The 12,227-nt window shown below is 38.2% G+C and overlaps 1 protein-coding gene across 1 annotated transcript in view; it reads right to left on the bottom strand.

Annotated features, from left to right (window-relative positions):
• Positions 1-12,227, bottom strand: part of GFRA1 (GDNF family receptor alpha 1) — a 147,641-nt gene that overhangs the window by 41,233 nt on the left and 94,181 nt on the right. The window contains exon 5 of the mRNA XM_026069828.1: positions 10,979-11,318. Coding sequence (XP_025925613.1) covers positions 10,979-11,318 — 340 coding nt within the window. The remainder of the gene's footprint in view (positions 1-10,978; positions 11,319-12,227) is intronic.

Below are 12,227 nucleotides of genomic sequence, written 5' to 3'. Positions count from 1 at the left end.
TCCTCAATTACATAGAGGCAGCCTATGCAGATTGTGAAACAACCGGATACAGAAACAAACACCAGAGACCATGTAGACATGAGACATGTTCAGATGTCTCTCAGAATCAAGAATGCTCCAAGCATCCAGCAAAGACACGACAGTCCACCAAGACTTACTACTCCAGTTGGTGCTAAGCACTTATACTTGATCAAATTGGCTTCTGCAAAGCTAGTTGACTCTGTACCATGTTCCCCACCATGTCTGATAGCATGTATGTTATCCAGGCTTTTTACTTACCAGGGGCATTTTAGACATCTAATACCCAGATAACGGAGAACTAACTACTAGAAAGACAGACATGCAAAATTAAAATATTTCCACCTGTGCATATCTGTATCATATTTTAGAACTAACAATACATACATTGTATTCTGTTTTGATATTAAACAAACTCATTTTTCTGATTAATAAGTGCTGTAAAATAAAAATATTCCATGTCCATGTTTTGCTACTGTATTTTATGCAAAGCAAAAAAAAAGTTATATAGGATTTTCTCTTAATATTATCCTTTTCCCTTGCTCAGGTTAACTGCTAGAGACCTGTTAGATCCTTTTATAGAATGTCTGCTACAGCAAATACAAAGAACTTCCCAAAACACTAATCTCATAGTTTATCAATGTTAGGTAAAACCCATAAGTAACTCAAGATCATGCATTAGAGAAATTTTAGTTTAAGATACTTGGTGTCCTCTGGGTTTAAGGAAAACTACTAAACTCAAACATGATTCTAAACCGGTATGGTTTATTTGTAATTTGGTAACAAAAATATTTTTATACTACTGACCTTTTGTATAATAAAACCAATTTTGAAAAATATGGTGCAAATCCTGAGCAAAAGGTAATGCAATAAAGAATTAGAACAGTGATTTTATGATGCAGTGACACAAAACAGAATTTTCTCTTTCTGCTTTCAAAAAATTATCTCAGACCATATTTTAGAGGCCTGTTTGAGAGAACATCTGGAAAGCATTCCACAGGAAATCAAACCTATATTAAATATGTTTTGTGGGGCTCTGTTTCCCTGCATTGACTTTAAGCATGCATAATGCATTTCTGTCTTCTCAACTGCAAATAAAATACTTCTCCGAGAATCTCCTACAAAATGATAGGCTGAACTGACAATCCATGATTTCTAGAAGGGGATGCCGGTAAGATTTTTATTTAGTTTATCCATCTCTGTAACAAAGCTCTCCAAAAACACGAACAAATCCACTAGCTACTTTCTGAGTACTATGATTTTGTATATTTTCATTTTATTTCCTTTATGTTGCTTAATTTGGAGTTTCTATATATAAATGACTGTCATGTTTAAAGATGTCCAAGTATCAAAGTGTTTCTTGATAGCACATTATACAGGAAAGAACCAGTCCATTACGGATAGAGTTGTTCTCACTTCATTAACTGGACATACAAGAGTGTCTTTGAATTACAGCCTGGAAACCTAAGAAAATCATTGTCACTCTCAAAAAACAAGCCAAAGAAATTAGTGCCACTGCAATTCCTTGAATGTGTCGCTGGATGCTTAGGTATTTATTAACAACTATGTCACGAGCGCGCATTGAAAGGATGTGGTACCAAGCACCCGGAAAAGACGTCCATGACAATATTCTCTGTAACCACTTGAATAAACTATAATTGAAGGCAACTCGCTCAAGCATGAGGCTGCTGTGGAGTTTGGAAACAGTAAATAATCTAAAAAGTGCAATGCAAGCATCCAGGTTCTCTGTTGACCACAAAGGCATTTGCTGGCAAAAATATGATGCACTAGATCATCAGGTTTCCTCAGATTAGTTAGGGATTGTTTTTGCATCCTTGAGTGGCACTGTGATATGTGTGGTGGCATCCCTGAATGGAATAGTTCTGTGCCCTCGTCTGTTGTCAGAGACCTGGCTAAAGGAAAGAAAGGCTGCACAGGGTGTTGCACTTAGTTGTGCCGGGTCTGTGGGCAGCTGACATAGCTGAAACTCATCCTCAAGCTACTCTGAGCTGGTCTTGAGGACTCAGACAACAAATACCAGATCATAACCACAGTAGATAAAAGCAGATTACAGTTTCTTTTATGGGAAACTCTTTTTCATGCACAAAACAGCCTCATCAAAAAGCAAGTCACAAAGTTCTGGTGCTATCAAACCAATACAGCATTGATCTTACTCAATATGTTTTCCTTGCTTTTAGTAGATACATGGATGTATAACGCTAGTAAGAAAAGCACTGATTTATAGTATAAGATTGGAAAATAAACCATTTTTACCAGTTAAGGATGATGTGGATGTCTTAACGGTTTTTTTTGTCTCCCCTGGCAAAAAACCTGAACACAGCCACTGAGGCTAAAAAAGCTGACAGCCTGTGATATATCCAGATGTTTACAGGAGTTCATCTGGAAGATATTGTCCATTTTGAAGAATGTTTTGCAATGCTGTATGAATGCCAGTTACTGAGACACAACGCCAGCATTTCACAATGCCTGATTAGAAAGGGGAGCATCGGAACTGAGAGGACAATCACTGTAAGCTGTACTCGAATCAGAACAAAAGAAAACAATTCAAATGATACGGTTAAGTTTTAATTTAGCAGAAGTCTATGTCACATGTGCTTTATAATATAAAAGCCTGTTTTAATGGTTTATAGCATATGCTTGAACAAATAAAGTATAAGCACTAATACAGAAATGTAAGGTCATATATTAATCTTAAATGTGACCTCAGGCAGGGTCACAGTAAGCTCACACAAAAAATTTGTGTTTAACAATAAACACACACCAGGAAACTTTTTGTGTCTCTTATTTTAAAGCCAGCAGATAATCAAAGCATAGGAAACAACTACCTTCTGTGTCAAGAAGTCTTTCCAGACATTGGTACCTTTAAATCTGGCTTCCATTTAACAGTAAGTTACTCCGTTAGTAACACAGTAGTGTTTAAAATATAATAAAAGCAAAGCAATTTCTATTTAATAAATATTAAAATGCTCAGATTCAAAAACATACATGTAGATGTCACTTGTTCTGTTGAGAAACAAGGTACTATTTTTAGTTCCTGTGCTTACATTTTCTTGCAGCTATTTTAATAGATGAACTGTCACCAGAAATATTCTCTCACTGGGGCCTGATGTAGAGTGAAATAAATAACATTTACAAAGTCCAACATAATGGAATGGTAAAATCCGTTGACATTCTTTTAATTAGCACTGCCTGAAGATTTACCTACATAGAACAGGAATAGCTAAATTCATCCCTGGAAAAAATCCACTGAAGTCACTGATGTCAGAGGAAGTATACTGGGTATGGACTTGATATAATAGCTCTGCTATTCACATTAAATATACAGCAGCTTCTTGCCTGTAGTATATAGATGGTTTGAGGTAAATGAGAAAATATTTTGCTTTGTTAAAGAAAACACTATTTCTTTGCCCCAGAAACAACAAGTTAGCCAAATGTGACTATCAGATGGAGTGTGTATGAAAAGGGATCAAATCTTCTCTTCACCAGATTGAACAGATTAGTGAGCAGAAACTACTCGTGCAAACATGTGGATGCTAAATTTCTGCTTTCACAAACTTCCATTAACAATTTCACAAATCAGTTGTAGCACTACCCTTACTGGAACCCCATCCAGCAAAGCAATTAAGTGCTTGCTTAATACTAACAACATGCGAAGTTCCAAGTTTAGAAGCTCTATTAAAAAGTTTAGTGCCAAATTTAACTTTCACGGTTTTGAGTAATTTTGACTAAACAGGATGAAACTGCTTCTGCAGCATATGTAGTTTAATATTCCCCCCAATGATAGAGGAACAAAACAAAATGGGCCAAACTTGCCCTGCTGTAACTTTTCTTCCTGGGTGGTGTTTCTAATCTGTAGTCTTCATGTTTATTGTACTATGCAGGCAGTCTTCATTTCCCACTTAGAAAGAAAAAATAAGCCTTTCAGACAGAATGATACACAAACAGATGACTGGCCATATTTAGATGTTCCAAATTCCCCCAAGTTCCCAGAGCTAATGTTTTCTAGTGGCTGTGAGTACTTAGGCCACTGAATCATTTTGGGAATCAAGGGACTGACGTGGAATGTAGGGTATCTAAATACCACCCATTAAAGTCAAATCATTTGTATCCCAGTTTATTTTATGATTGCTGTATGTTCACACTCATAGATACTTTATTCCGTCTTTCTATTTTGTAACTCTGTAGACAGGTAATAATGAATATTCAGTGGTACAGTTAGTTCTTAAAAATAATCAGAAAGGGACAGGAGGACTTCAGCAACATCAGAAAGACTGTGAAAGCTACACCATGCAAAACGTAAGTTGGCTGAACCAAATCGCTCTGACAATGCTAAGGCATAACTTCTACCTTATACACAGAAGGGCACAAAAGAACTTTCTCTTGGTTAGTGGGTTTCAGGAATGAACCAAGGTTCTAGCTGAGTGAAAGGGATGCTGCTTTGAAAGTATCAGGCTTGCCTGACAAAGGACCTCAGTGTAAAGATAGTGTCTACTTACTGCTTCTTAAAGCATAAAACCAGTGTGTGTGAGGATCTCTTGACCGTTAAAGCACAAAGTGATGTGAAAGTTTGGTGCAGGAATAAAGCTGAGCCATTTTTTCTAATTACTATATTCTTGCTTGCTTCTTTGCTCCTTTAGGAAAAATGTCAATCATCCAGCAAGCTTTTAATCTTCAAGACTCTCTTAAGCAGAACACAGAGAGTAGAAATGAGGACTGGCCAAACAGATCTTGGCACCACAGAATGAGATCTATCTATACTGTAACGGGGACAAAGCCGTCTTGTTTTGCTGAGTGTTCTGATTTTTAGATTCCAAAGGGATTTAGGGATATGCTTTAAGGAGGAACTGCTTGATTCATTTTGAATTTTATTCAGAAGGAAGAAATTTAAAATGACCTTTGTTTACGGGGTGGAGGGAGAGACAAAAAGTAATACTACATCTATTTCAGTCTGCTAAAGAAAAGCATCATGGTAATGAATCATATAAGGGATTAGAAGGAAAGAAAATAATATCTGATATTGCAGCATTTTCTATCTTTATTTTGCTTTGACTTGAAAGGTTTTTGCTTATTTTGCAGAGATTGCATTCATCTTTTTTCCAGGCTAGCAATTCCCCCCACACATACTCTACTACACCATCATGTTTCCCCTGCAAAGCACAACAGATTCTGTCCCACCTTCATCCAGATCTCATTCTAACTGAATTTTATGAACTGTGATCATTCCTCACTATTAGTTCATTAAAATGAATTAACACATTTGTTTTTCTAAATAAGTGTGGTACCTCTAGCTATACATACATACATACATATATATATAAACTGTGCTTCTCCAAGTTAAGGCTATGCTCACAGACATGAGGTGAGCTTGTCAGCACGCTGCAGTATATGGGCCACAAGCCAGGTTTGCTGTTGTATGCAGCTTTTCCTCTCCCACTTGGTATTGTGCAGCCACGGGGTCCTTCCTCACAAAGCCCTGCTGTGGTGTGCAGCGAGGGCAGAGAGGATTTGCAGGTAGCCTGAGCTCTGGCTAACGCTGTTACACTGCAGGCTTCCTACATCTAGTGCAGGGTGAGTCAGGCAGCACATGAGGTTTTTCACCCACTCCCTGACTCAGTCTCCTAAGATACAATATAGACACAGTCTGCATGTCTCTAGAAATCAAGAATGTCCCTGTTTCCATGTCCTTAACAGCATTACAAAAGCTATGTTGTTGTCCTGGTTTTGTATACCCACAGAAAAACAGTAATCTGAAGGAGCTGCCAGACAGCTTTGAGTGCCAAACTGATATAAATACCCTTCAAGGACGCAGCTCCTGCTCTGTTCTACAGACGTGTATAATGCTACTCTATCCTTCATGAAAATATCCAGTGAATGTCCTTTTAACACCTAAAGCTAGAGCCGGTCTGAGACTGAGCAGTCAACCTTAGTAGCTGGCCAACTGAACTGTAACTCATATAAGCTACAAGGCTCAGAGAGTGGGGTAGCACCTATGTTTTTCCTCTCATCTTCTGAATTACAGATGATCACTGGGCTGTGGCAGGATATTATGGGAGGAAAAGAACAGCATGCAGAAGAGCAGGTGAGGGGGGACTGTAAGTGGCTGTAATAGAGAGAATTCAAATGTGTCAGAGAGGCAGTAAAAGTTAGATAATGACCGGGAGATCCAGAAAAAGGAGATGAAAGGAGACTAAGCAAAGGGAGAGGCATGCGAGGAACGCAAGGGAAGAAGTGAGAAAAACGAAAGAAAAGTCTAAGGAACAGAAAACTTCAAGCAAAAGGCATATTTCTCCTCCCTTCCCCCACCCTCCAACCACACGCACACACATCCCTTTAGTGCACTCCTCCTTGGTACTTATTAACACTGTAATTGAAGAATGCTCCCTCCTAACACGAGATGCTGGGCTCCCCCTCTTCTATAGCAGGACAAAAAAGGCTGACTGCATATTTATAACATCTCATCATAAATTTACCTACAATATTGAACCGCCACCTCCTCTGGCAAATCTCATCCATGAGGGTGTATGGTTTGCAGTCAGTAAGGTTATGTATTACAGGAACAATCCAGAAGTCTTGCACAGAAAAGCCACTTTTACAAACAGGAACTGGTATAAAGCATTTGCAGATTTGCACATGCCTTATAGAAAACAGGCACAGAGATAGTACCTTTCCATGGTAGATTATCATTAAAAATGTCCAACAGAATATAAAGAAGAAAAATTAATTTCTTGGCAAGTTTCTAACATTTTCAGAAAACACAGAGAGCAGCTGAGCTTTTGTTCTAGCTTTACTGTGCATGAATTCTTTTATGCAATGATGGAAATGTTTGCATATCTGCACACGACGTTCTTATACCTGTAGATGCAGATATCTTTCATACAGAATTGAATGGGTCGTTGCAACAAAATTAAGACTGGATAGCACAGCTGACCGGACACTGGTGACCAGATACTGCTGTCAGCAGTATCTAAAAGTGTTTATAAGAATGTGCCAATGAAAATACATTTGTAAAAATTTGGTTCTCCAAATACATAGCAGCAAAAACATCTTTACAGGGTTTTCAATGCAATGACACCTCCATTGAAACCTAACAGGATATTTCACTATTGTTCTTCAGACATCATGTGGCAAAAAAGTTATTTAAATATATTTTGCAGCCATTTTATCTTTTCTTTTCAATATCACATATCTGTAGCCAGTAACATGCACTAACTACAAAACTAACGGCAAATCTTTAGGAATATTAATTTTAGCTAAGAAAAAAGCCCTTGTTGCTGATTTCTGAAATTAGTCAGGAATCTATCTGGCTATCTCACACTAAAAATGAGCCAAAATGCTTTGACCAACCATTCTGAGTATAGTCACTGTGGAGGAGAAGAAACTTATGTTCTATTACTAGATTCTTATTTTAACAAAAATTGACTTGTATTATTCTACCATTCCTTTCAGATCTTTACATCACATGACTGTATTGGTACTGTTCAATTTTTCTGTTCTTTTAATAAATAATGTGTCTGTATTGCTATCATTCTGCTCAGCACCTCATGAATGTATTAAGAAGACAGAGGAGATATGCAAACTCAAAACAGATTATTAAAAAGACCAAACTAATGACTCACATTTTCATTACTCAAAGAAAATTGTATTCTGAAGTACTGTCAAATATGACACTGGAAAAAATGAAGCACACCGTCCTATGTGTATTTACTGTATTCTGCTTTATTTACAGCAGAACAGTGTTTTTTAAATATGCCAGTCAACTTTCTGAAGTTTAAGTGGTGGCTGAAGCAATCAGAATAGGATTCAGACATTTGACCTATTCCAGGATGACATAGTTCGTGAAAGTTTTTGACAGTACGCTGACTTTCCTTATAAATTTTGTTTATGTTTATAATAAGAAAAAAGTCTAACTGCTTCTTTTATTTGGCTTTTTTTTTTTTCAGTTGGCATTTACAGGCATGCCTGAAAGACTCCAATATCTTTCAAAGCTGGATATGGAATGGGATACAAGGAGAGGCAGCAGAAAAATGATAATGAAAATGAACCATTCAGTATTTTGATGAAGTTTGAAAATTAGGACTGTTTACATGAGTCAGAACTTACTTGCATTTCTTGACATTTCTGGTCCCTTTTTCCCTCGATCAAGAATTTATGTTATATAACAGATGAATGAATGAATATAAAGAAAAAACAATCAGCAGCAAAGTGTCCTATCGTCTCAGTAATGAGTTGGTGGTACCTGCAGTTCAGCTGAATTGCTTCCCTGTTCAAAACTCTGTTTCAAAAACAGATTCAGTGATGTGTGCATCCAGGGCAAAGCTTTTAAAGAGCATCCCAAACTGAATGTTTAAATACATATTTGCATAGGCCTATGCAATATTTTATACGTGAATATGGGCAGATTCAAATCTTGCTTTTCTGAGTAAGCAGCGTTCATGAGAGAGTGCTTTCAGAGACCTTTTAGAATTTATCCCCCTTTTCTTAACTAGCATTAAGAAAAAGCTGTAATGGAAGTAACACGCAAGCAAATAATAGTTTCTAAATGACTGCGTTTCACAGTAGTCAGAACACATTCCCAACTTATTCACTCATTTAGGTATTCTTTCTGATTTCAAAAGGAAATTGAAATTATTAGAGTCAGAATTACGCGTCTAGTGGCTACTGCTTTTCATTATTCTAAACATATCTGGAATTACTATGTAAGCTGATGTTTATCCATGCTAATACTCCTCCTCCCTTTCCTTCCTCCCCTCCTCAAGTCCCTGTTTTCCTGCAGACCAAGGGGAACAAATCACAGCTGACTCCTCGTGAGTACATGGATTGGAGCATCTCTGGTGCTGATTTCTCCTCTTCATGACAGTAGAGACAGAGGTACTAAATATACTAGCGGTTTAGACAACCTAGGAGGTATTAATGTCTACATAAGAAGACTCTCTGCAGCACATCACATTTATTGTATCTCCAGGTGTAGGACAGAAGTGCTGCACTCTCACCCTGCTCCCACAAGCATTTGCCCACCTTTTCCATTGTACCACTGCTGTCCCTCTCCCTAACAGCCACGCATTACCAAGCCATGAAAGAGTCCAAACTATTTAAGATGGCATTTTAAAGAAAAGAAACCACAGCAAGGACCTACAAAGAAATCCATTTTCACCCCAGTGCCTGTTGCAACTTTGGGCACCAGGAACAGACATTTTACCAAGCTTGCCTCTGCAGCTTTGGAATGGAAAAAACACAACATCAGTGCAAGACTCATAAAGCCTAATTAAATAAAATGACATTTAAAAATTACCTGCTGAGATAACATTAGACCAAAGCTGACCAAAAGAAAGCACAATCAAAAGAGAAGCAATGGCATTCATTTAACTAAGGAATTCCTGACACCACTACAGCAGGAATATTAGGAAGAACTTTCCCTATAAAATCCTCTCCCCCATTTGATTGGCACTGTAACAATTTGGAATTTTTTCAGAAAACACAGTAAAGATGCTGTCATTCTGCTACTTAACAGGGAGTGTATATAGGAAAGACAATATACATAGCAAAAAGACTAATGACACAACATGGAAACGGAAAACTGGTGGTTCTGAGACCCAACTTATATAAGCTTATATAAGCTGTAATAGCATTATCTATGAAGGTGCTGAATGCAATTCACTGGGCTCAAATGAAAACCCTCCACCGATTTCAGGCTGCACTAGTTTGTGTCAGCACGAAACCGGCTCCTGACTTCCCCAAAGCCATAGCGGGTAGAGAGCTGCTCTCCTCCTCACCTGCGAACAACCCTCAGGCACATCTGACCAGCTATGGTTAAAAGTCTAAGATCAGGAGAGGAGACCTCATATTCAAAATTCTAAATATTTTACAAGGCACATATGTGTAACTGCTTATCAAGGTATCTACAAACATAACTTCACTGTCCTTGACATATGAAAACAGCGTTTATTGCCTTCCTTACTAATTCACAGAATTTGATAATCCACAATGAATTTACACATTAGAAATGAGCGAGATTCTTGGGTACAACTTCATTAATGAGACATTAGCACAACAGCATTCTTATATAAACATACACGATGTTAAGTAGGCCTAAAACATTTCCTAAGGGCAGAGAGGTTTCTGTATGCCACTGAATAAGCATGGTATGACAACTTGCGGGGAACCTGTTAAAAGCAAGGGACCCAGCTTGTCCTGGGAAGCTGCGCTCTGTGCAGCCTCTCTCCTTCTGAACACAGAGAGGAGGAAAAAGAGTGGGAATTAGGTCACTGAATCAATGACCCTCCAGCTATAGCAGCCTAGCACTTTTGACAGGGGAAGGCAGATAAAACATCCCCCAAGCCTAAAACAGCTCTTAAGGTAGTAGAAGCTGGTCCACAAATGTGAATTCTTCTCCTTTCCATGAAGAACCCCCCCGACGGCCTGTGTACTATGACGATATATATGAAGTTCCATGTGTGGCTTGTGTCCACAGACGGTTACTATTTGTGTCAGTTTGTGTCAGTAGTAACTAGACAGTTACTACTTGCTCACATGCAAGGTTACAATGAAAATAAAACCCACTATAATGAATAATTCTATTATCACCTGGTCACTGATAGGGAATAAAAATCATTCTGAGATATCATTTCACAGAGACAATAAGGGAAAGGTTCCCAACAAAAATCTATAAGAAACAGATTTCTGTTTCGGTATCTTTCCTGGGGCTTTAAAGATTCTTCCATAATGAGAGTGAGTAGCTGTGAACAGTTTTGGAGAAGGCGCACACTGTAACCAGATGCAGGCTTTTGTTATTCTGTTAAAGATGTCAAAGGCTTTTGCTCTTTTCCCTGATTTATCCTACTCCCTAGTGGATATTCTGACCCTCAGTTCTGGCAATTCCAGCAGTACCAAAAAGTTCTTTCTGGTACCTCATTAATCATTCCCCTGCCATGTGCTATCTTACCTGCAGATGTAATTCTTCTTGCAGGATTCTTGTAAATTCAGGCAGTTTGGTTTCTCCCTGTCCTCATATGAACACACAGGAACAATAGTCTGCCGTCTCCTTTCTGTACAGGCTACGTCTCGACAGGAGCAGAAGAGCATCCCGTAGCTGTGCTTTGGGGGAACTTTGTCAAAAAATAGCCGGAGGGCCTTATGACACTTCCGCTTGTTACAGATTTCATTAGACGTGCTGCTGGTGCAGGGGGTTATGTAAGCAGATCTGAACCTCTTGCAGGTATCATTTAGGTTACAAGCTTTTGCTGCATCCAAGCAGTTGTTCCCCTTTGAAAGTACTGGCTCCACTAGAAAAAACAACACAACAGCAGTAAGAAATGTGTCACATTTATACTGTGCTTTGATGTTTGTGTTTATTTCACTGTTAATGAGATCCTGAGTATATATTTGTTACATAGAAAACTTCCAGTGCCAGAAACTGTGACCAGTGCTTATGTTTCTTTGGGTAATGGTTTAACAAGTGAGCAAGAGCACAAGCATGCGTTAAGATCGGAATGCTGGCAAATGAATGCTGATTACACTAAGCAGGCTGTAATTTATCGTCTTTGTAGCAGACATGCAGGGTGAATATTGTGTAAGACTTGGCCCCACTAGAAAGCTGTCAAAATCACTGGTAAGTTGGAAGAGATACATTTGGCCGATTGCACAAGAACACAATGAGAATACGGGTTCCTAACTTTGATTTTGTAAACCAGTTACTTTGTGATGTCCTAATCTTTCCTTACACAGTAAAAATGACATTCTGAGTCTTCATCAAGTAGCATAACATTTAAATTTAATTTGTGTACTCTGCAGAGTATAAAAGCCATTGGCCTATTACTACAGCTTTTGAGGTACAAAGCAGCCCACACAGCCAGAAAGGTAAGCACGTGCAGCCCTACAATTGTGAGCTATTGCCAGCCAAAAGGCCTGTAAAATCCATGCTTTGTTCAAGATATTCCTATAAAGTCTGCAGTCTGCAGATATCATCTGAACCCTAGAAGTTTTATGAAGTTTACAAGCTTTGAAGAAGTTGGCATAGAATTAACAAGTCACTGTTACAGACATATATGAAAACAAGGAGTATTTCTCTCTTTTACACACACACACACACACACACACACACAGGTGACACACTACAACAAGTTATAGGAAAAATATTCACATAAAAGCTAAGACTGTAATTATAGATTTAATTTTATAATATATTATCCAGA

Source organism: Apteryx rowi, unplaced genomic scaffold (assembly GCF_003343035.1).
Source record: "Apteryx rowi isolate R43461 unplaced genomic scaffold, aptRow1 scaffold_3, whole genome shotgun sequence".
Classification (NCBI taxonomy): Eukaryota; Metazoa; Chordata; class Aves; order Apterygiformes; family Apterygidae; genus Apteryx; species Apteryx rowi.
This window is presented reverse-complemented; position numbering and strand designations above follow the sequence as displayed.